General features: G+C 39.0%; 1 protein-coding gene across 3 annotated transcripts in view; it reads right to left on the reverse strand.

The window, feature by feature from the left end:
- Positions 1-26,810, reverse strand: part of acbd6 (acyl-CoA binding domain containing 6) — a 189,408-nt gene that overhangs the window by 110,585 nt on the left and 52,013 nt on the right. For all 3 annotated transcript variants that reach the window (XM_060829668.1, XM_060829670.1, XM_060829669.1), the window contains exons 5-6: positions 10,111-10,216; positions 5,025-5,114 (exon numbers count right to left, since the gene is read on the reverse strand). In XM_060829668.1, coding sequence (XP_060685651.1) covers positions 5,025-5,114; positions 10,111-10,216 — 196 coding nt within the window. The remainder of the gene's footprint in view (positions 1-5,024; positions 5,115-10,110; positions 10,217-26,810) is intronic.

The following is a 26,810-nucleotide window of genomic DNA, read 5'->3' on the forward strand; positions in this document are numbered from 1 at the left end:
TGATCGGATGCAGGCAAAAATGGCCAGGGACTTGTATGACTGTAGTCCCATTAGTTTGTCTAATACTACTTCTCTAAAAGTGATTATGGTATTTAACTTGTTCCTGTATTCTTTAGTATTAATGGGAAGTTTGAACTACCTTCCACCGTAAAGACTGTTGCAAAATATTTGTTTAACTCATCTGCCATTTCCTTGTCCCAGAGAACTATCTTCCCAGATTCATTTTCGAAGGGGCTTATGTTCACTTTCACCTCTCTCTTCCTTTTTAGATCTTTAAAGAGACTCTTATTGTCAGTTTTTATATTCCTCATTATTTTGCCCGTGCACTTTGTGCTCTGTCCCTTTAGTCTTCTTTTGCTAGATGCTGGATTTTTCCCAGTCTTCAAGGCTATAACTGACATTTTCCTTCTTCTATGATTTTTCTTTCAATTTAATACTCTCCTTTACTTCTGCTAGGCTTGGTTTATCCCTCAGAGCCTTTCCTTCTAACTGGAATATATTTTTGCTATGAGACATAGATTGCCTCCTTAAATGTCTGCCACTGCTTGCTTACTGTCATTTCTGCTAACCTATCCTCCCAGTTCATGTTAGGTAACACTATCCTCATTTCATTGTAATTCCTTGTATTTAAGTTAAACATAGTTATTTTCAAGCTTTTCACTCTAACAATGAATATTAAATGTTATCATATTATGATTACTACTTCTTGGGTACCTTTTACCGCGAGGTCATATGCATGCTTCATTAACCATTATCACATCCAAGTCAGCCTGGTCCCTGGTTTGTTCCATGACGTATTCCTCTCAGAAACTATCCTTAATGCGTGCTGTGAATTTATTGTCATAGCTACCTTTTCTAATCAACATGAAGATTAAAGTCATCCACAATTAATGTTGTATTTTTACAGGTTCCTATTTTTTGCTGATTTGTAGCCTTTACTACAGAGTGGCTATTGTTTTAAGATCTGTACATTACTCTTACCAACGCCTTTTTCACTTGCTTTTTTAATAAATTACTCCTGCCCAAGTGGACCTGATATCATTGGAGTCTAGATTAGAGTGGCTGGAAAAGCACAGCAGGTCAGGTAGCATCCGAGGAGTAGGAAAATCCACATTTCAGGCAAAAACCCTTCATCAGTCATTAAAACAATTAAAAAGCATTGATTAAATTAAACAGTCAGTCACTTGTGTTTTTGCCTTAAGGAATTTTCTGATGATATCATTAAAACCGAGTTATTGAACATGGCAGTGCCAGGAAGTTAAACTAACAAACAGTATTAAATTACAAGGCACCCCTAGGTCAAATGGTCATACTCCTAATAGGAATAGTAACAGGTTCCTTCACATTATGATATTCAGTAGCTCCTTCATCCTACTTCTTCTAAAGAGGCCATCAACATAAATCATGTAAAAAGATGCAAAGGGGCAAAAAAAAATCAGAAAAGCTGATCAAGGTAATTAACTGTTTTAGTTTACAGGTTTACGTATGATACTCTTCTTTATTACAATCTTATTTGAGAAATGCACACGGAATAAAACAAGCAAGAAAACCATCAACAATTTAAAGAAAACATGAGCGATGAGAAAAAAAAAGACAGGGTTTATTTAGATCTAAATGAATTATATAGATTGGTCCAATGCTGCATGAAGCCAGCCCACTCTAAGGTAAAATTGTTGGCCTCAGGTCATTTTCCAAAGGGAGTGCACTGATGTATAGAAAGGCCAATATACTACTGGTATCCTGTTTCAAGTTTCTGAATAGCTGCTGCTTTCACATCTGAACTTTTTGTCCTCTGTACACCTGTAGCAGATAAAGAACATCAGACAATGCCACTGCAAATCACACAGATAATTTAACAAATCATGTTGTTTTGCAGTGTTTAACCCTTCCCATATTCACTTGTGAACATTACATATCCCTATACCACTGGAATACATAGGTTAATAACACAAACCAGAAATTCTTACTGCACACATATTCTGATAAATAATGTGCTTTGATTTTGAAATAAAAATTACAAAAATTCCAAACTTCAAAAGATAATGCACGTTTTATACAGCACTGATTAGGTAAAATATAATGGTGTGAGTGGCACAGTGGTTCAGTAGTTCAGTGACACCTGTGCTGTCTCACAGGTCCAGGGAACTTGTGAGACTTCTAGTTACTAATGGCACCAAGGGATTTGTCGATATTATGGAATCTGCTGTTGAGGTAGACGATCAGCTACAATCAAGAATGGCAGAATAGGCTCAAAGGGCTGAATGGCCTATCCCTACTGCTATTATGTTCCTAACTGAAATGCAGCGAGCTATATTATCATTACTTCTTTTGATCTTGTTTTTATTACCGTATCATACAAGCTTTAATATTGGGGATAGTAGTTACTAAGTGCAATGGAAGTTGATTAATGGATCTTCCATTCCCTCTGAACTTTCCCATCTCAGTTTTCCAAAGAAGATATTGTACACACTAATTTCCCATACTCACATCCCCAGTGTCATGAATCACTCTATCATCACATAGTTCAATCCATCTAAGGACCTAAAAACTGTACAAATTCTATTGCCCTTTTCCTGCAGAATCTATAAGCTTCTGAAACCCAATCATAGTGTTTCATTTCCAATACTTCACAATTTACAGAATGTCCATTGACAATGATCTTTACAATCTTCTCCAATTTTCTTAATACGTGCACATGCGCAACATAAAGCTATTTTCCAAAAAGTTGCATTTGCTGATACCTAAGAACATTTCTAGTAGCAGAGAAATTTATGAAATAAATTTAAGAATGATAAAAACCTAACAAACCCTGAAGCATTGACCGAAGTAGTTCGACAAACAGCAGAGATTTTATATTCTTAGGAAAGGTCATCTCTGTCTAATCAGTTTCCCTGAGCCCTCATATTAGTATTGATAACTTAGCAACTGTCAAAAACATATTTACCCACTGGTTGGAATTATTTTGTATTTATCACAGTAACATATTACAAGGTATAAGGCTTAAGTCAGACAATCAGCAGATTCTTGTACCGTCATAATAAAAGCAAAGTGCAGCAGATATTATAACTCTGGAATAAGAATATTTCAGTTCCAAAATAAGTCATTTCAAACTCAGGATGTCATCTCTGTTTCTCTCTCCACAGATGTGGTCAGACTGGCTAAGTTTCAACAGGGCTTTGTTTTCATTTTTGACCATCATATTGCACCCAGCATATAATAACAAAACGGTCCCATGAATATTGCTAAATTCAAGACAAATTTTCTCCAATTGTGGCAACATTATTATTCCTGTTATGTCACAAAGTAAAACCTGCCTTTAGTGCCCTTTACTCCCTCCCCAGCACCAATAGTACACCCACTCCCCCAAATCATGCAGTAACCAGCATAGTTTATAAGCAGGTCAGTTTGCAACTATGATGAGAGTTTCTGCTCGGCTATGGTTACTAAGTTGGAGTTGGTACCAAATCAAGACAGACCACCTGCCAAAGGAAGTATTTTCTTTTCAGTTTGGTCTGCAAGATCTAAATTAGAAATAAAGCAATTTCATAAACCATAATATCACACTCGGTTAGTTCAGGATTTCATTAAAATGTCTCCCTTAATCAAACAGTTTTCTGAAAATGACACACAAAAAACCTCAAGAGGCTAAAAATAAATTGAAATTCTTACTCAAAGAATCATTTAAATCTTGGCACCTTGTTTTCAGTGATTTTCTCATTTACAAAGAAAGTAAAGAAAAGGAATTCAGTTCCCATTTGTGATCTGGAATACTCCAATCTGTTGCCAGGATTTGCAGCAAACTACAATTTGTGAACAGGATTTAAAATGACAAAAAAAGGAGTAAAGAGACATTGTCCAACATTATCAGAGTAATTGGCAAGTGTGATAATTGTGGTTAATACCCCCTTCACAGCTCCCCCCAGCCAGCACTGGAATGCAACTTGACTCCATCTAGAGAGCTGGGTCCGCAAAGCACAAAGAATTTAACAAAATTTCATCTAGCAACTCATTTAGTAAATCAAATCAAAAGTCTCCAAAATTGGAAAATTAATCCCACAAGGCAGTCCTGCTTGAGAATGAAAAAAATCACTTCAACCCTGGATATTTTGTGGAGTGAGAAGGTTTTTGCACAACTGAAAGCACTTCCTATTCATTAGCTCCTCCAAACTTGTCCTATCAACATGTTAAATAATCCTCAGCAACAAAAATCTTAAAACAGTAGATTTACAAGGTTTGTTTCATGCACGTTAGGAGGAAAATAAACTGGCACCTGGTCCACCTCCTTTGAAAGTTAACTGTTATGTCACTCTAGTGGGATCACTATTATAAGATCTGGGCCTCAGCATTAAAGTAAGCAGATTTCAACAGGAGTGATTTCATCTCAAGGCTTCAACATGATCCCCAACATCAGAGGTGTGACATATTTCTACTTTACTAGCATAGCATTTTTTAAAAAACTCATGCGATTTCTTATCTCGAGAGAATGGAAATACAAACAATGGAGGTTTCGCGCCCAGAGGGGTGTTTAATGGGTTAATTTCCCAGTTGGAGTAATTAGATATATTTACCCTAGAAGGGAAGCAAACCCAATAATTCACCATTACTCATATCAAATGATCTACTTTCACATATCTACTAACATGCTAAATAACCATTCAAAAATATTTTTAAAAGCAATGTCTTACTGTGCCAAGAGCAAAGGGAACAGTTACAAATTCTTATAATGTATTATGAGAAAACATATTACACTATCCTTTATGTTGATGAACCCAGCAGTTGTTGTTTTATTAAACCGCTTCCAATTTCAGAACAATATTGTATGTTCATACAATAATGAGACGTTAATGCTCATCGTAATGCTGTTGCTCTTAAAACATAAAAATAAGTTATTATAGGGAAAGTAATTTGTTTTCATTTCACACTTTAGAAAACAAGAATCAGCCAAATTTGTCATACAAATCATAAAGGCCAACTATTAGAAATAACACTCAATGAAGTCTAAAACCGGTGGCTCGTCAACTCACCTGACTGTTGATTTCAGCTTTTTGTTGAAGCAACATGCCAACCAGATCTTTATGACCTCGATCACATGCCCAATGTAGTAGAGCTCTTCCCTACATGAAGAAATTTAAAGGGAGATATAAAGAATTAATGGAAGTTTATTTACAGTCACTCAACTATCACATCAGCACAAAATCATAATCCCAAAACAACAAAAACCAAAGTGTCAGCATTGATCTGAGGTTTTTTAAAATGTTGACTTTTGCAAGGATCAATACTCACAGTGTTCAACACTTAATACCACATTCATCCCACTTATAATTATTAATGTTGCTTTGGATTTCACAGACAACTTAGACAGCAAAGCTGGTAGCATTCTCAGAGCTGGTAGGAATGTGTGTTTTTAAACTGGTGTGGTCAATAGCACAGTATTCCAAAATATAATGCAGCATTGTGAACTAACTTGCTGAACATATTGATGGAAAATTGGATCTTGAAACTTTAAATACAACTTCCCATGTTTTTTAAAAACCTACGCATAGCCAATGCCAACATTTTTAATTTTGTGCAATGTTTTCCTGTACTTTAACATAAATCACTAGTATACTGAAGAGATAAGAGGCAGTCATCTTGACAATCCAGTCAAAAGAGGGGAGAAGAGTTAGTTGGTGAGTTTACGCTTTAAATTCATGCTGCAAAGTGCAGTGCAGCAACACACCTATGCAGCTTTGATAGGACCGTCTCAACACATGATATCTACCAGCTGGAAAAAACAAGGGCAGCCAATGCATGGAAATACCACCAGCTGCAAGTTCCCTCAAAGCCACACACCATCCTGGGGTCTGCAGTCACATGCTGGCCAGACCAGGTAAGGATGCGAGATTCCTTCTCGAAAGGATATTAGTGAACCAGATGGCAATTGATAATGGATTCATGGTCATCATTAGACTCTTAATTCCAGATCTTTGTTGTTATGGTTGCATTCAAACTGAAATCCTTGATTTCCTTTGCTGGTGGGCTGTACACCCATAGCGTTAAGGAAATCAACCATTCAAGGAGGCAACTCACTCGGTCTTCAAGAGAAATTAGGAATGGGCAATAAATGTTGGCCTAGCCAACAACATCCACATCCCACGAAAAAGTCCATTGAAAAATGAAGATGAACTCCGCTTTAGAACAGACTCAATCCTGTATTTAACTTCAGGATCAATTAGCAACAAGTGAAGTGGAATATTGACAAACATACTTTATTTAACCCATTCATCTTATTCTATAGTGTTGGAGCCACAACACAAAGTGGTATGAAGCAGCCACTAAACCAAGCAAATAAATGACCTAACAACACAGTCCAACAGACCTCGGCAAGACTAAAAAGGGACCATGAGTCTAAACAACTCAAATTAACTGATGGCATCAAGAATATTAGTGAGCTCAGATAAGCAAATAGGGACAACTATATGGCAGATAATAGAAGATAAGATTAAATTAGATTACTTGGAGTGTGAAAACAGGCCCTTCAGCCCAACAAGTCCACACCGAGCCTCCAAAGAGTAACCCACCCAGACCCATTCCCCTACATTTATCCCTTCACCTAACACTACGGGCAATTTAGCATGGCCAATTCACCTAATCTGCACATTTTTGGACTGTGGGAGAAAACCGGAGCACCTGGAGGAAACCCACGCAGACACAAGGAGAATATGCAAATTGCACACAGACAGTTGCCTGAGGCGGGAATTGAACCTGGGTCTTTGGTGCTGTGAGGTGGCAGTGCTAGCCACTGTGCCACCGTGCTGCCTTGATAAGGCAAGAAATGAAAAGAAAATGAGTATGAGGTGTCATTCTCAAAACTAAATCAATTGTTCTCTGGAAATGGCTCCAAATTTAACCAAAGGATATTCTGAGATCAAGTGTCAGATACAATGTGTCAGAGATACAACTGAATTAATCTGGGTGATATCTGAAAGAAGAAGTTATATTCATCACACTCCCAAGATACTCAAAAACATATCAAAGTCAACCAATTACTTTTGACAGCAATCACTATTATACTATACAGGGTAAATCCAAGTCAAAAAAAATATTGCTCCCAAATTACTCAGAGTCATCAGCAAAGAGCTGGATGGAGTTGCTAACATAGCCATCAAGCAAAACTTATTCACCAATGATCAACTCAGATACTGCCCTGATTATTCAGTTCTAGTATACATTATAGCCTTACTCCAAACTTAACATAGAGCTGAATTTTAGAGATGAAGTCCCTGACATCAATGCACTATTCAACTTAATATTACATCCATAATCCATCAATATATATGGTAAATGTTGTTTGCACTTTTCATTTTGCCAATATATTATCTTAGAAAGTTATGTTTCCTACCTGTGCTTACATGCAAACTCCAACTATGAAGAAAATGAACTTAGCCAAGTAGGCTAGGTCCATGGATCAAGTTATATGGCAAGGGATCAGTTTTCAGAGAAAGGGACAGAAAATTGAAATGAACTACCAAATTTAACCAAGTTGTGATAAAGCCTATTACCAACCAGATACATTTTAACTGTACAGCAAAGGATGAACTTAGCCAAATCTATAGTAAGCACAAGCTGATAGATCTGGTTAGATTTAAAAGGATAAGGTGATCACATTATACAAATCAAAAGGAAAAATGAGGCAGACTGTCAGATCAAAATTCAGATATAGCAGTCATCTCACTCAGCACATGTGGGACCACAATAACTTTTGCCACAGAACAGCTAGCCTGTTTCATCCACAAAATCTGGTAGCTCCAGTCCTCACAATCCCATCAACTAGTTCAGTCTGGATATTTCTACTCCTAAAAGCTGACAAATCTAGGTGTTGCAAAGTGGTCTTTAAATGCTCATTTTGTCTGTTAATCTTGCATAATGGCTTTAGAAACTAGTTAGAAGTTCTACTCAGATGTATCCAGATGCACCTGTCACTCATTCATATGCTGTCCCATGATTGGGAAATCTTCCTGCCTAAACAAAAGTCAAATGACCTTTGCATACCAAAACTCAGGTTAATCCAATATGGTATACGCATAAATAACAGTTTGCAATAAGGAAGAGTTAATTGCTCTTTGGAGATTATATATTTGTCTGAGGTTAACAAGGAATTTCAATACCACAGCATGATGCAAATTCAAGCAGTTGCTGAAATTACATCATGCAAAGAGTAAAAGAGTTGTCATGGTTGAAAAGATAGATATTTGATCTGTGTTTCAAAAGAACCCTGCTGAATTCTGAGTGTCTCAATCCATGAATGTGTAAAGACTTCAGCTATTCAAGTGTGTGGCAAAATTCATTCTTTTAACAAGGGAGAAGATGTTCATACTGGTAGTAATGGCTTGCATTGATTTGTTGCAATCAGATGCTGCCCTCTACTGCTCATGTCCATTGAACTCCAGCCAGAAAATAGCCCAAAATGTTCTCTGCTGGTTAAATTTCACAGTCAAATTATCAGGGACACTTGCATACTTTTTAAAGTAAATAATGAGCTTAAGCCATTGTTTTATAATAACTATAATGCACTGACCAATACTGACAAAAGTTTAGCCTGCTGTTACTGGCTGTGGCGGTTGTACTGTGCTCTGCATTGTTGTCAAGTGGAGAAGGCTGTGTATAACACACACTCAAAAAATTTTTTTGGATTCAGCAACATTTCTGGTAAAAAGGGAGTATTTGATGATGCTGCCACTTAACTCTTGAAGAAGTACAGATATTGACATATCCACATCTTTCATGGAAAAGGAATTGCAGTTCAAAGTGCTTTCTTCAGAGCATGGATTCAGTTGACTCAAAGATTAGACATGAAATTTGAAAACCTCATATTAAAAACATGATTGGTACTCTGCAAGAAAGCTAGATTTTGCTAGTTCAAATGCACATGCTTTCTATCACTGGTATACTCAATACTATCAGCATAAAAAAAACTATTGGCATTATTTAGTAACAAAACCAGCAATATAATTTTAACATTGCTTTCAACTGTTTCATTAACTACAACTCAAAAGCATTTACTTGATTAAGAAATTGACCAGAAGAGACTTAAAACAAAAACAAATTTAGATCTTGTTTGAATCGTGAAGCAAATGAACTCAGTAAAATATCTTCAACCCAAGACTGTATTTCCTTAATGCTTCACTGGGTGACTCCCTCCAGGTAGGAGAAAGTGAGGACTGCAGATGCTGGAGATCAGAGCTGAAAAAAGTGTTGCTGGAAAAGCGCAGCAGGTCAGGCAGCATCCAAGGAGTAGGTGAATCAACGTTTCGGGCATAAGGAAGAAGGGCTTATGCCGAAAACGTCGATTCTCCTGCTCCTTGGATGCTGCCTGACCTGCTGCGCTTTTCCAGCAACACATTTTTCGACTCCCTCCAGGTAAAAATACTAGAGAAAGGTCAATGTTGGTGGAGCAACTCAAACTGGTACAGTGGCCATCCATGTCAGACCACTATCGATATATGCGATATCTGTGCTGAGAACTATTGCTGGCAGCATCACAACTTTGACTCTATGTTAGCTGAAGCTGCAAATGGATTGTTAACTTCAATATCAAAGTGTAACTGCTTCTCCAGGCATACAAATAATTATTATCATAGAATCCCTACAGTGTGAAAAAAGGCCATTTGCACCAACAAGTCCACACCAACCCTTTGAAGAATATCTCACCAGACCCATTCCCCTACCCTATCACTCTACATTTCCCATGACTAATGCACCTAATCTGCACATCCCTGAACACTATGAGCAATTTAGTATGGCCAATTCACCTAACCTGCACATCTTTGTACTGTGGGAGGAAACCGGAGCACCTGGAGGAAACCCACGCAGACACGGGGAATAATGTATAGCTTCAGTGCAGAAGTAGACTTCACCCTTTCTATTTGTATCTGTAACCTGTAGTAACAGAGAAAATATATTTTATTATGTCTAAATGTTTATTAAAAAACCTTCTGCTCCACAGCACATCTATAGACAATGTTCTATCAAATGAACAAATCATTGAGAATTTAAATATTCTTGCAAAGTAAGTACGCAATCTTGAGTAGAAATCAGCAATGAATCAAAGTCAATCCTTGGAAAACATACCTCTTCGTCCTTCAAGTTAACGTCCACATTCTCGGATACAAGGGCTTTCAAAATATGGTCAATATTGTTCTCTCTGCAATGATCAAATATGGTTTTGTCTTCTTCCCTGTAAGAGATGAAATTAAATATTTTCATACCAGTTACAACAAAGCTCAAAAGAAATTGCAAAATGGATACTAAAAATATTGAGGTGACACATGACCACCTCCTCACTTTGTTGTTTAGACGATGAAGGCATTTAACTCCTATTTTCTCCTCCAAATTAAACTCAAAGTAAAATTTTCATCTTATTTTCAATCTCTATGCTTCATAAATGTTCCACAAAAATTGAATTAAATGAAATTATAAGCACCCAACTTCTCCAAGCATTATTATTTTACTCCACAGTTCTTTGTATGTTTTAAAGAACTGAGGAGGCTGGAAGTCTGAAACACAAACAGAAATTGCCTTAGGAAATCAGCAGGTCTGGCAGAAATTGTGGAGAAAAGAAACGGAGTTACTGTTTTGAATCCAGTGACCCTTCTTCAAAATGTTTTGTAGCTTCCAAGGGTGTGCATCATCTTGTTTCTCCTATTCTGCAGTCAAAGGTTTTACTTCCTGGCACAATAGTTAACCATAAAAATGGGAAGATGGTTGTCAAGGAACAAGTGAATTTTGTCAGTTGTTACGCAGAACCTGAAGTTTTTTTCATCCATTTATTGTTGCCTTGGATGTTGTCTAAATTAAGACATCATAGAACCCCTACAGTGGGGAAACAGGCTATATGGCTCCTCGAATTCACACCGACCCTCCAAAGAGCATCGCTGTACCCTCTCCCTGTGAATCTGCATTTCCTATAGCCAACCCGCCTAGCCTGTACATCTTTGGATTGTGGGAGAAAGTCATCTCAGGCTGGAACCACATCCTTTGAACGATGTGGCAGCAGTGCTAATCAATGACCCATTGTGCTGCTAGTACATGGCACATCAAGTTGGGCATCAAAATGTGCCAAGAGTGGTGGGACACAAGGCAATACCAAGACAATCATGAACTCATTATAACCCTAATGAAATACACTGGCGCGAAGTGCACTGTATAAAGGGCAAAGATCAGAAGCAGTCACACGTTTTTCATATTTGCTTCTGGGATATTTGCTGCAGCTAGTGACCCCAAGAGGATAGGAACTAAAAAAGGTTTATGAATTAACTTGTTAGACCATGCAAAAGACCAGCAAAAAATCAATCACGTAATATGGGCTGCTTGGTTTCATTTCTGAGAGTTAACAAAGGGACTGAGAGCATTGTTGCTAAGTTTGCAGGCAACACAAACGTAGGTGGAGGGATAGGTAAAGTGAGGAAGTGGGGAGGCTGCAGAAGGACTTGGACAGGGTATGAGAGTGGACTATGAGGTGACAGATGGAGAAAGTGTGAGGTTATGCATTATGGTAGAAAGGGTAGAAGTGTACACTATGTTCTAAATGGAGAAATGCTTCAGAAATCTGAAGCACTAAGGGATTTAGGAGTCCTACTCCACAACTCTTTTAAGGTTAACATGCACATTCAATTATTAGGGTTAGAATAAAAGAGCAAAGATGTATTGCTGATACTGTATAAAGCTCTGGTCAGACCACATTGGAATATTATCAGCAGTTGTGGGCACCGTATCTAAGGAAGGATGTTTTAGCCTTGGAGAGGGATGTTCACAAGAATGATCTTGAGAACGAAAGGCTTACCATATGAGAAGCATTTGTGGATTCTTGGTCTATACACAATGGAGTCTAGAAAGATGTGGAGGTGGGGGTGGGATTTAGTATACATCGACAAGACGTTTCCATGTGTAGGCGATATTCGGACCAGAGGGCACAGCCTCAGAGTGAATGGATGACTCTTTCGAACTGGGAGGAGGAGAAATTTCTTCAGCCAGAGGGTGGTGAATCTGTAGAACTCACTGCTGTGGAAGGTTGTGGAGGCAAAGTCATTAAGTGTGTTTAAGACAGAGATAGATTGGCTCTTGATTAGTAAAAAGATGAAACGTTACCGTGAGAAGATACAATTTCGTTGTTGAGAAATGTATCAGCCATAATCAAAGAGCAGAGCATCTTCCGCTCCTGCATCTTTTCCAACAAGTTTATATGAAATTGGTGCACTGAAATCTTCACCTGACAAAGGAACAGCACTCCGAAAGCTTGTGATTTCAAATAAACCTGTTGGACTATTATCTGGTATTGTGTGACTTCTGGTCTTAACCACCTCCAACAATCTGGAAATTTTATTGGTCACTTTTTTCCCCTAGTATTAGCAGGAAGTTGCTAGATTCATTGAATTCAATTTAAAAACTTATCATGGTAAGGGCCTGAACATTCAAACTAAAGTACTGTTATACTGTTTACATATCTCACACAGTGGGCTACTTTCACCGTAACATTTTAATGTGCTATTTTACATTTCAATTTCAGATGCCTTCAACCAATCCTATTTTATAATGTTGCCCGATGGTCTACGGATTGTTGGAGATGGATTGGTTCGAAGAAGAGGGAGAGAGAGGTCTTCAAGGAATTGAGGAAGTTTGCCATTAACCTATTGCTGTATTACCTACAACAGAATTAAATAAATTGAACATATTGCTTTAAGCTTTGGTATTCAATACAACTAATCCATACAGTGGTGTGAAAGATGAAATTTGACTTCACAATTAGTAGATTGCTGCAATGCAACTTTTCAAAGTGCTCTATTTCCTATTTGGGTTCTACCTTGAAGTCACATGCTTCACAATATATCACATAATTGATTTCCTGTAAAATTCCTTTTTCCAAATTAAGTTACAGTGTGCATACATTTCTCTATTTGGTACCACAGTGTACTTATATTTTGCTGTGCTTCAATGATAATACATAAACGCTATATTGTCAAAATATCCAAATTCTGATCCTGTAAAGTGGCAGGGTTGCACAGACTTTTGGAAAGCTGTAACTGTTTAGAATAAGTTCCCACAATTGTATACATGCAGCATTGTATTACTAGAAAAATATTGTAGGAAAAAGGTTTATCGTTGTGGTAATGAAATACTGGAGTAAACAAGAGACTCAACTTGCTACCAATACAATGCTGCTGAAAGATAACACATGAGTGGAGCATGTTCAAAAGTAAGTCCATGTGGGATTCCTGCAACAGTTATTGTTTATATTGAGATGTCCACCGGGAGAAATTTTCACTTAATCTATAATTATCTTTGCACTTTAATCACTTCCCTACTTCAGAGGGTGCGGTGCACAAGCTGCAAGAAAGCTCATTAACTCAGTACATCTCTTCTCCCCTGTCACCGCCACTGTTTAATTGCAAAGTGCGACTATTATCTATTGCCACAACTGTGATATTTTTCATAATAAAAGTGGAGGGGGGGTAGTGGGTCTCTGAGGCATCAGCCACAGCCGATTCACAGATTTTTAATTATTTTGTGTCCAGATGCTTCTTGCAAGTTGAATAAATTGGTAACTAAGCTTATTCCCTCTTGCGCCCAGATGTCAAGTCCTGGAAAAGGGGTGGGAGGGGCAGGGGAGCACAACCGTGTTTGACATTCTGTATAATGTATGAATAGCCCTTGACCCTGATGATAAATCAGGATTATCTGCCAGCAGTTCATCTGTCTGTCAGAGTGACTAATCAGCAAGACACAGTCCCATACTGATTCCAGAGCCCACATTTGCAGGTGTCACCAGTAAAATAGTAAGGTGCTCCATTAAGTTACACAACATTTAGCAGTCATAAGGCATGGTGGGAAGATTAAATGCTTGAAGAGTTTTAAACTTTGGCCACTTTTTCACACGCCAACAGCTCTATCAGGGCTCTAAGTAAATTAGTGTACAAAATTAGAGTTGAATGCTGTGGGTACAAGTAATTTGTTCTTTTCCCTATATCTTGGTATAGTAAGGAATATATATTTCACTCCCATAACCTATACAATAAAAAGGTAGCGAATGTTTAACTGCAAACATACATATCAGCAGTTCCTACTTTATTTATTCTTTTAAAAATGTTTTGTCAAGAGGTAGTTCAGATAGCAGTCACCTAAGTAGAAAGTGTCACTGTAAATTGGTGTAGCACAGCTTACTGAGGTAAGTCATTTGACCCAACTGATCAAAGCCAGTATTTATGCTTTAGAAAACTTTCCTCCTACCCATGTCATTCAACCATATCAGCATATCATTCTATTCTTCTCTCTTTTATGTAATTAGGTCACTTTTTTTTAAAAAGGTATCCATGTCACTCACAGCAACTAATTAATTACATCTCATCAAACCCTTTCAGAAGTTAAAGTGATCTGCCACACCACCTCACAATACTCTCTTAAAGGGCACTGGCTATTAAGTCTTTTCAAATTGTTGTACCCACTCAGTTCTTACATCGTCCTTGTAAATAGTTTTACATTCTCTAGTAACATCTCTAAGCAGGTTGATTACAAAAAAAATCTGAAATGTGGGCATTTTACAGCTCAGCCGTTCACTGAATAAACTCATTGGAACATTGGGATAACCATGTGGGGGTTTTGCATCATGAGATAGATGGTTACTGGTCACTCATGCCAGTAGAATAATTGCAATAAAGCAATAATAACCAAACAAAATATCATTCTGTAAACTCATCTATATGGATTCTTGTAGCACCACAAATCATTTCTCATATTCACTGTTTTGATCATCACACCAGGACCTTTAAAACTTTGTTTTGGTGGTGAGGCCATCTTCTAATCATTTAACTGTCCCTGGCTCACAGGATACAATTATTATCAGTTTAATAATGTCAACTTGTTCTCTGTTGGTGATAGAAAGCTGCGAGTTGGTTTCCAAAATTTAAAAAAATCTATAAATATCCAAACTCTAGGAACATTTTATCAACTGACCATGAACACTGTCATCCATTTCAATTTCTGATTACACACTATCTTCCTTCTATCCCACACCCTCATCAGTAGGTTGTATGGATTTGTTCTCAGCAAAGCTAACCCTTTTTCTGCTATCAACAGACCATTAATGCATTTAATACCAATTCTTCATCTATATTCCTTTCCTATAACACCATTAGCAGTCCTTTTGCTCCTCCTCCCCTTTTGTCTACAGCTCTAAAAAAATATCTTCTAGCCTTTTTCAGTTCTGAAGAAAATTGATGTTGGACTTGAAATGCTAACCCTGTTTCTCTCTCAACTGATGCTGCAGACCTGTCCAGTTTCTTCAGCATTTTCTATTTACACAATGAACAATAAACCAGATCTTTCTCCTTTTCCCTTATAAACATAAAACGTGCCATTAGTGGTTGCTATCACTGAAATACTTCCTCACTGTCATCCCAAACACCTGCCCAGTTTCATTCCCCACAATTAGGTCAGCATTGCATCATCCTTTGTAGGACTACTTATACATTGACATAAAAAGCTCTCCTCTATACATTTCAAGAAATCTACCTCCTCTAAACGCTTTATAAAATGATTATCCCTATTAATATAGGGGTAGTTGAAATCCCTAATGTAATTACTCTATTAATACGTCTACACATCTTAGTGAATTGACTACATAATTCCTGAAGAAGGGCTTATGCCTGAAACGTCGATTCTCTTGTTCCTTGGATGCTGCCTGACCTGCTGCGCTTTTCCAGCAACACATTTTCAGTACATACCTGCCACTTCACCAAGGACATGCAAGTCCTGGACCTCCTCCACTGCCAAATCCAAGCCACCCGACCACTGCATAAAGAATGCCTCATGTTCTGCCTTGGGACCCTTCAAACAAATGCCATCAACACCACCTTTACTAGTTTCCAAATCTCTCCTATGTCAATCTTATCCAGATCCAACCCTCCAACTCAGCACCGCCCTCTTAACTTGTCCATCTTCCTTCCCACCTATCAGTTCCAACCTCCTCAGCAACTTATCACATCCAGCTACCTTCGCCTCAGCCACACCCCCATCCTCATATTTATCTCTCAGTGCCCTTCCTCCCTCAACATTCCTGATGAAAGAGCTTATGCTCCAAAACGTCATCTCTCCTACTTCTCAGACGCTGCCTGACCTGCTGTGCTTTTCCAGTGCCACATTCTTTGACTGCTAACCAGTTGGAGACCTGTAAGACACTCCTAATAGTGTGGCTGTTCTCTTTTTATTCCTAAATTTTACCTACAAAGCCTCATTTTATGACCTTTCAAAAATATTAGCCCTCCTTACAGCAGAAACCGACTCCCTAATAACATAACAGTGCCTCAATATTTGCACTTTGTCCTGTCCCACCTAAAGATCTTATGCTTCAATGTTAAAGTTGCCAGTCTTGTCCCTCCCTCAACCACATCTCTGATGGCAACAACATCACGATGCCGTCTGTCAATCCATATCTTTAACTCATCTGTCTTATCTCTAAGACCCCTGGCATTAGACGCCACCCAGCCTTGCTTTACTCCCTTCAGACACATCATGCTCAGTTTGGATTTTCTGAGGGGAAAAATAGCTACTATTTTTGTCTAGTTTGAATCTATGATAGGAAACCTCCAGTGGTTCTCATGGAACCTTGTCGCAGAAAGCAGTTAGAGTCAACTTGGAAAACTGCAGAAAGGCGGCTGTGTATCTGCTGGTAACCCAAAAAAGGAATTGAGGAGAATTGTAATGAATTATTGTAGCATACCTATTGGGTTAGTCCTTAAAGATGTATATGTACCTTCCAGACTGCCATTAAGCAGAAGTGAATTCTTAGGAATAGAAGTCAAAATTATATTTGAGTTCATAGCATAAGAAATATGAACTATGGAATTAGCTTAATAGTGCTTGCTTTATTTAAATCTTATATATAAAGACCTTTGGGCTTGTTTAAAGCATCAATTCTTCTAATACAGTTCTGTCTGTTGATTGTTGGGTGTTCAAAACCGTTTTTAAACTTTACCAGTTGCTAATTGTCAACGAGGTCTACATTTCTCAATACCAGAAGTGAAATGCAACAGATACTGGGGTTCAAAAATAAAAATGGGAAGAGCTGGAGAAACTCAACAGACCTGGCAGCAACTGTGGAGCCAGAAACAGAGTTAATGTTTCGAATCTGGGATGCCACTTCTTCAGTTCCTTTCTTGCACTTGCTAATGATACGTTCAGTGGTGAACCAATCAGCAGCAAACATGTGAGAGAAACAGCCTATGATTGGAAGAGCAGCTCCTTATCAATTCTGCTTAGGAGGATGAGTTTTCTGCAGTTGTTCACCCCCATTACTGAGTTTTCCTATGTATTTTGAGGAAAATTCGACCACCATCCCATTGTATTTTGATCATTAGGATGGAGTCAGTTTCAAGCTTCCAGATCCAGAATAAAACTGATTAAAGATACAACACAGATAGCATCATCCCTGTCCTACTCAACCTACCTTCCTAAAATGCCTAACTACCTTTGAGTAAAAATGTCAATTTGCACTAATTCTGGACAGCTTTTTAAGATTCCTACCTCCCCTCTATTACACTAATAATGTCCAAAAACATGATGGATTACTTCACTCCCAATGGTATGGGCTGAATTAAAAGTCAGATTCCATGATGCAATTATTAAGTGTGCTAACTTACTCCTCTACCTAATTCCCCAACAGATGTCACTCCAGTGTCTGCAGTGACTCTTTATTTCTTACTTTGTCTCCCAGATGGTGCAGCAGAAATTGAATCTCTTCATGTGGGGAATCACAAGTGCAAACATGTGCCCCACCACCATGGCATTGCACAATGGGAGCTCCACAGCACTGTTCGATCAAGTATTCATCATTAACATTTCCACTTCAATAAACATAAACTTTTTTAAAAATATACTTTAAATTCGTAATCTTTAATTTAGATGTCCTCACCTGAAACAACTGACGCCATTCTCTGAAGAATGTTCAGTTTAAACAGCCTTTAATTTCTTCTCAGGACAAAATTGTAATGATAGGAAGTACAATTCTTTAAACTGTCTACATATTTCTGCTGGTAAGAAATGGAAATTCATTCATTCATTCAAAATTTATTTTCCCAATGAGAAGTCCATTTAATTATGGGTTTACTGAGCTGATCTGTATGCAGTTAGTTTCAGGTGGGTAAGAATTAATTCTACTCAAGTGAGAAAATTGAAAGGCTACTTTTCTCCTGCTCACAAACAGCACACAAGGAAAAATTGTGTGTACAATCGACACAATTCAACCACTAAAAATAAAACTACATTGCAATGTAAAAGAAAAACACTAATATCTGATCATTTTCATTTTTAAATGCACACACCAACCTAGGAAATGAGCACCTCTGATCAACAGCTTCAAAAACAACCCCGATGATAGACTTTGTGATTGGAGACACCAAGCAGCAAGACAAAGTAAAGTAAGAAACATGCTGCATGTTGTTTAGATAGAGAAATTGGACAAATATATGAAACTAAAATACTTGCAGACTTTGGGAAAACAGCATCATAAGTAGACTAACTGGATAACAGTGTTAAAGATCCAGCATAGCTTTGATGGATTGAGTGACCTCTTTCTGTGCTGTACAATTCCAATTCCAGCCATCATCTTACTCAGCATGCTATCACATGAGGGGTTGGGGAGATCCGAAAGTACAGAGAAGCAGATTTGGCAGCACTAAGTTTCATAAAGGGACATACATTCACTCAGGCTTAAAACCTAACTTGCAGCAAACTTACAAATTTACACCCCCTCCATACGCCAACCCCTCAAGCTATCACAATACATTGATTTTTAGCACTTTGTTTGGTGAAGATTATGGCATTGTGGACTCACCTAAACTTCTGCCTTTCAAATCAAAAGTAATGTAAACCTAGAAGGACAATGCATAGTACTGTATAAACATAACAACGAAAGTCATAAAACTAATGGTTCGATCTCTCAAAAATGCAAATCTAACTCCAAATGAGTTCATTTGTGAACTAAAATCTATAATGTCACTACTCAACATAACACAAACTGATAGCAAATTCCACATACAGGAAACTGGCTCATTATCATGGCAGAAAGTGAGGACTGCAGACGCTGAAGATCACGAACATGGCACCCCTAGCTTAAGCCGAGATGGGGAATTAACTGTTTGATACTACACAAATGTAGCTGTTCTCAGCAAATAAAAGTGACAAATAAGCAAATGGGAATGAGTTAAATTAAAATCAAAACAAATTCTGTTGAAGTGTTGCACCAAATTAACTTATCATTTTTCCTTTTAGATGTTATAAATATGCTATGCATTTCAAACAATTTTTGATTATAAAAACTTAAAATAACAGACAGCAAAAATTACTTTTGACCATAACAGAACTAACTCGTAAAAAATGTAGCTGACAGTCTGATGTTTACTTTAATATTGACATTCACCCAATTAAAATAGCCTTTAATGTCTCTTAAAATACCTACAATCAACATCCCAAATAAATCAAGCATTTATACTGTATTATTGGCAAGTCATTCTTATACTATTCTGTCATTCCAACTGTTAGCCATCCAGTTGAGACCTTGTAGTTATTTCAGCTGCCAATTCTCAAATTTAGTTGAAGGATTTTCTCCATTACCAAACAGGCCATTTCATACAATTCTAAGGAAATCATACACTTGTCCTGTCCAGCGGTTCATCATTACACATAAGCATTTCTTTTCTTTTCACACGTTTCGAACAGTTAAGTCATCGATGCAAACAATTTCAGATTTAGAGCAGCAATGTTGATTTGCCAAAGTGTTCTTTTCCAAAGCTTATAATCAAATAGGATTCCACTCTTCTTTATCAAGTTAATCAATTTGGCAGAGACCCTCTTCAACAGTGGTCAATGCATGCACAAACCTAACCACTGCAAATAACCACAAGTTCTGACTTCTCAATTTCAAGTCCAACACTCTTCTACAAACGTTAGAGTAGTTTCTCTGTACCTACACCATTAAACCTTCTTCTCATTATAAAGATTAAATTAGAGCATCCTCCAGCTTTCCAAACTCTCGGGAACACAAGCTGCCTTCACTTTTGAAGTCCTTCAGGTAATCTGAGATGCATTCTTTACGTCACCAATGTCCTTTTCCTTTGGTTTTGTGCCCAAAACCCAGACACCATACTCCACATGGAGTCAGGGCTACCTTCGGTACAACTGAAGCCCATCATAATCTCTTTTCAATTCCAACTCTCTTCAGATAAAGGTGCACCTTACGTCAACCTCTTTGGTCTGATACAACTCCCTGTAGTTTCTAAAGGTGTCAAATGAACTTTGTTATACTTATCTGAACTGAGGGGACCCTTTTGATACAGTAAGCATTTATACAATCAGCAAATCGAAACATCAACTTCAATACCTATTTCAAGTTTGTGTTCAATCCATTGCAACACATCTTTTTGTTTCACTATCTTTGATTCACAGCTCTCCCAGTCCAATAGATTTCTACTTTCCCTCCCAGAAAAAAAGTGTACAAATGAAAAACGAGACATTGACAGGATAGAAAACAAAGTTACCTTTTCCCTAGCCTGTTAGTGTCTCTTACCTCATTTGTTGACCACAGTTGCTGAACTACAAAAACAACCTGGAGCCTTTGCCTCTAAATGGTAATGTATCGGTTTTGTATTACGCCAAATACTTTCAGTTGTGGACTACAGGTTTCCCCATTAACAGTATGCCCCAGTTTACTGTGGTCAAGTAATTCCTCATCCCTCTGAAGTGCACACTATGAACATTTAAAATTATGGCTCATGACTCAGACTCATAGAAGATGTACAGCACGGAAACAAACCCTTCGGTCCAATTCGTCCATACCGACCATATATCCCAACCCAATCTAGTCCCACCTGCCAGCACCTGGCCCATATCCCTCCAAACCCTTCCTATTCATATACCATCCAGATGCCTTCTAAAAGCTGCAATTGTACCAGCTTCCACCACTTCCACTGGCAGCTCATTCCATACACATACCACCCTCTGCATGGAAACGTTGCCCCTTAGGTGTCTTTTATATCTTTCCCCTCTCACCCCAAACCTATGCCCTCTAGTTCCAGATTCCTGCACTGGGGAAAAGACATTGTCTATTTACCCTATCTATGCCCTTCATGATTTTATAAACCTCTATAAGGTCACCCCTCAGCCTCCGATGCTCCAGGGAAAACAGCCCCAGCCTATTCAACCTCTCCCTACGGCTCAAATCCTCCAACCTTGGCAACATCCTCGTAAATATTTTCTGAATCTTTTTAAGTTTCACAACTTTCCGATAGAAAGGAGACCAGGATTACATGCAATATTCCAACAGTGGCCTAACCAATGTCCTGTACAGCCGCTACATAACCTCCCAACTCATGTATTCAATACTCTGACCAATAAAGGAACGCAAACTAAAGGCCTTCTTCACTATCTACTTTCAATGAGCTATGAACCTGCACTTCAAGGTCTCTTTGTTCTACAATACTCCCTCGGCCCTTACCATTAAGTGTATAAGTCCTGCTAAGATTTGCTTTCCCAAAATGCAGCACCTCCATCTGCCACTTGTCAGCCCACTGGCCCATTGTTGTAATCAGAGGTAACCTTCTTCGCTGTCCACTACACCTCCAATTTTGGTGTCATCTGCAAACTTACGAACTATACCTCTTATGCTCATATCCAATCATTTATATAAATGTCGAAAAGCACCAATATTTGTGGCACTCCACTAGTCACAGGCCTCCACCACCATCCTCTGTCTTCTACCTTTGAGCCAGTTCTGTATCCAAATGGCTAGCTCTCCCTGTACTCCGTGAGATCTAACCTTGCTAACCAGTCTCCCATGGGGAACCTTGTCGAGCGCCTTATTGAAGTCCACATAGATCACATCTACCGCTCTGTCCTCATCAATCCTGTTTGCTACTTCCTCAAAAAACTCAATCAAGTTTGTGAGACATGATTTTCCATGCACAAAGCCATGTTGACTATCCCTAATCAGTCCTTGCCTTTCCAAATACATGTACATCCTGTCCCTCAGGATTCCCTCCAACAACTTGACCACCACCGACATCAGGCTCACTGGTCTATGGTAGTTCCCTGGCTTGTGATTACCATCTTTCTTAAATAGTGGCACTATGTTAGCCAACCTCCAGTCTTCCGGCACCTCACCTGTGACTATCGATGATACAAATATCTCAGCAAGAGGCCCTGCAATCACTGCCGTAGCTTTCCACAGAATTCTAGGGTACACCTGATCAGGTCCTGGGGATTTATCCACTTTTATGCACTTCAAGACATCCTGTACTTCCTCTTCTGTAATAAAGACATTTTTCAACATGTCACCATCTATTTCCCTACATTCTATATCTTCCATGTCCTTTTCCACAGTAAATACTGATGCAAAATGCTTGTTTAGTATCTCGCCCATCTTCTGCGGCTCCACACAAAGGTCACCTTGCTGATCTTTGAGGGGCCCTATTCTCTCCCTAGTTACCCTTTTGTCCTTAATGTATTTGTGAAAACCCTTTGGATTCTCATTAACTCTATTTGCCAAAGCTATCTCATGTCCCCTTTTTGCCCTCCTGATTTCCCTCTTAAGTATACTCCTACTTCCTTTATACTATTCTCAGGATTCACTCGATCTATCCTGTCTATACCTTACATATGCTTCCTTCTTTTTCTTAACCAAACCCTCAATTTCTTTAGTCATCCAGCATTCCCTATACCTACCAGACTTCTTTCACCCCGACAGGAATATACTTCCTCTGGATTCTCGTTATCTCATTTCTGAAGGCTTCCCATTTTCCAGCCTTCCCTTTACCTGTGAACATCTGCCCTCAGTCAGCTTTCAAAAGTTCTTACCTAATACCTGATTTGCCTTTCTCCAATTTAGAACTTCAACTTTTAGATCTGGTCTATCCTTTTCCAGTATTATTTTAAATCTAACAGAATTATGGTTGCTGGCCCCAAAGTGCCCCGCCACTGACACCTCAGTCACCTACCCTGCCTTATTTCCCAACAGTGGGTCACGTTTGCACCTTCTCTAGTAGGTATGTCCACATACTGAATCAGAAAATTTTCTTGTACATTCTTAACAGATTCCTCTCCATCTAAACCCTAAACACTATGCCAGTCCCAGTCTATGTTTGGAAAGTTAAAATCCCCTACTATAACCACCCCATTATTCTTCCAGTTAACTGTGATCTCCTTACAAATTTGTTTCTCAATTTCCCTCTAACTATTAAGGGGCCAAAATAGAATCTCAATAAATCTCAGCTCCATCCAAATAACTTCCCCGAATGTATTTCTGGGAATATCTTCGCTCAGTACAGCTGTAATGCTATCCCTTACCAAAAATGCCACGACCCCTCCTTTCTTACCTCCCTTTCTGTCCTTCCTATAGCATTTGTATCCTGGAACATTAAGCTGCCAGTCCTGTCCATCCCTGAGCTGAAAATGTGTTGCTGAAAAACGCAGCAGGTCAGGCAGTATACAAGGAGCAGGAGAATTGATGTTTTGGGCACGAGCCCTTCTTCAGGAATGATTCGAAATGTCGATTCTCCTGCTCCTTGGATGCTGCCTGACCTGCTGCGCTTTTCCAGCAACACATTTGCAGCTCTGATCTCCAGCATCTGCAGTCCTCACTTTCTCCTGTCCATCCCTGAGCCATGTTTCTGTAATTACTTTGATATTCAAGTCCCATGTTTCTAACTATGCTAAACATTAAATTCATCTATATTATGGTCACTATTTGCAAGATGTTCCATTGATATTAGACTGGCTATTACTATGTATACTCATGTAAAAGTCATCTCAAAAGATGAATACATGCATATTAACCGAAATACAAAAGACCAGGTCTTCCAGGCAGAGAAGCTGAATTGGGCAGGAGCCTAAAACCCAATTTTCCTACTGCGTGTTAAAGGTTTGCTTGTCAGTTCTCAGAAAGCTTCAGGCAAGTTGGCTTTCCCATGGTCAGGAACATCTTTTGTTTTCAGTGCACCTTGAATATTCATTAAAATGTCAACCCCGTGGAATTACATTCAAGGATGCAAACCTGTTGGGCAAAACCAGGAAAGACTGTGCGTTCACAAGCTCAAATGTAAATTAAGTGTATACCTGATAGGGTAGATCTGTTTCTCAAAGTTATAGCTGATAAAAGGCTCTTTACTAACTTGGTTCCTTCATACTCAAGCTACTTCTCTAAGCAAACAGCAGAAAGAGTGAAGCCTCACCAGGTCAATACTTTATGAGAAGTCTCAGTCATATACAATCCTGCTTGTAGTTTAACACTTATTGTAAGTGCTGACGGTTGACGGGGCCCAGTTGCCTGCCCAAGTGAGGCAGCCATACTGACTGATGTCAGCAAACCTGACCAGGGTAGGCAAACAACTTAAATAGGGGTCTCCATTTACAAAGGGCTCTCAGCTGAAAATGCATTCAGTGGAAAAGTTTGACAGGAAGGTAGGCTGGATGAAAAGGAGTGATAGGGAGTTGAACTTAAAGCAAATGGTTGTCAGGGGTACTGGAATGATCTTGAGGAATGGAGAGAGCAGACTGGGATGCAAAGAGGGAATCACCTTGAGAGGTGGAAGGGGAACAAGGAAGGGTAGGGCCTGCAAATTTAGGGTGAGTAACAAAATGATGCCATTAGGACAAATGAGCAAGTGCAAGGAAGCTGTATTAGTAAGACTGAAAATGGGGATCTGAACAGGAATGGGAATGGGGATACAGGAGGAATACCAATGAAGATAATGAAAGGGCCAATAATGGGAGGATGTGTCTCACCACAGAGGGTTGGCAGTAATGTGTGGTTTCACTCAACATAAGTAGAATGATAAGGGCCGAAAGGGTAAATTAACTGAAGTCAGACAGATAACCTGGAATCAACTGAGGGACCAGAAACAATAATGGTAAAACAGCCCTGTTGACCCCGAAAGACCTCCTTACTAACATCTGGGGGCTAATGCCAAAATTGGAAGAGCTGGTGAATACACTAGTCAAGCAATAGCCTGATACTGTCTGTAAGGTATGATTCCGTGAGTTGGACTATGCCCTATATACCACCATCCCTGAATATGCCCTGTCCTACCAGACAGACTCAGCCAAGGTGGCGGCTTGGTGATACACAGATGGGAGGAAGTTGCCCTAAGAGTCTTCAGTATTGACTCCATGCCCTATGAAGTCTCATGGCTTAAGGTTAAACATGGGCAAGGAAACATCATGCTGATTACCATGCAGAATCCTCCAGTGACTGATGAATCAGTTCTCCTCCGAGCTGAATAATTCTGGAGGAAGCACCAAGGGTGGCAAGGGCACAAAACATATTCTGAGTGGGGGATTTTAATGTCCCCTGCCAAGAATGGCTCGGCAGTATTCCTGATTAACTGGTGGGGTCCTAAAGGACATTACTGCCAAACTGGGTCTGCAGCAGGGCTAACAAGAGGGAAAAACACACTTGACCTCATCCTTACCAAACTGCCAGCTGCAGATGCACCTGTCCATGACAATATCGGTAAGACTAACCACCACACAGTCCTAGCAGAGACAAAGTCCCGCTTCACATTGATAATCTTCTCCATCATGTTGCGTGGCACCTTAATGGTGCTAACTGGGACAGACTTCAATATATCTAGCAACTCAAGACTGGGCACCCATAAGCACAGTGGGCCACGAACAGCAACTGAATTGATTTTGAGCACAATCTGCAACCCATAGCAGGCCTATCCCTCACTCAACTCAAGCCAGGGGATCAATCCTTGTTCAATGGCGAGTGCAGGAATGACACCCACACACCATAGGTGAATTAAAAAACTATGTCAAGGTATCAAATGGAAATAAAAATCTCATTCCAGAGATTTTTTCACAGATCAGTACTTCCACTCTAGAAGTCTGCGCAATTTATCCAGCAGCTATGTTAGCTTCACTAAGGTTGAGATGAAAGAAGGATGAGCAGGAATAGAAGGAATGAAGGACACCGACAGAACCAGAGTCACAAAGCTCAGGGCCTGCATCTGTGGATGAAGAAGCAGTGTACAAAGAATGGATCCAGGACCTCAGTGCTGTCAAACAATGTACCAAGTGTATTGTAGCTAGTTGAAGTTGAAGAAAATCTATGCCAGAGACATTTTTACATGGTATCTGCTACCTCCTGCAGTCTCCACAAAGCTTTGGAGGAAGTGTTATGCCTATAGTGCTGAAGATCACAGCATTTCCATTGCCTGGACCACACAGGAAACGAAGACCACACTCAGACAGAGCCTCCAGAATAGTGACTGGTTGCTGACACCAGTTAATTCAGTGATGGGGGTAGGAACATAGAAGAGGGGAGATAAACTAGTCAGATGGTTCGTCAATTGGGAAAGATCTATTTTACCCAGTTCCAGACATGGCCGAGCGTATGCTTTTTCTGTATTAGACGTGGAATGAAAAGATCAAATAAACAGATTTCTCGAATAAATTCGAAACTATTCATTGATTATAGATCAAAACCTATTCAATGAAAGCAAAGAACACTTCATTTGTAACATGAAAATAAAAATGTCTACCTCTCTAAATAATCCAAAACACACAGACACATACAACACACACAAACAGGTAAAGAGGGGAAAATGACTTCTTTCTGCAGAATAGCCACTTTTAACTAATCATGATCAGTTCTTGAAAGAAACAGTAAAATATATAGGATCTTCAGATGACTGGACCTTGTTGATGGTAATCTCTGGATCACTTCCAGTGCCATGTGCTAGTGAGGGTACGAACTAGAGGTTATGGCAGACGAATGCATGGCTAAA

This window comes from Hemiscyllium ocellatum, chromosome 9 (assembly GCF_020745735.1).
Source record: "Hemiscyllium ocellatum isolate sHemOce1 chromosome 9, sHemOce1.pat.X.cur, whole genome shotgun sequence".
Lineage (NCBI taxonomy): Eukaryota > Metazoa > Chordata > Chondrichthyes > Orectolobiformes > Hemiscylliidae > Hemiscyllium > Hemiscyllium ocellatum.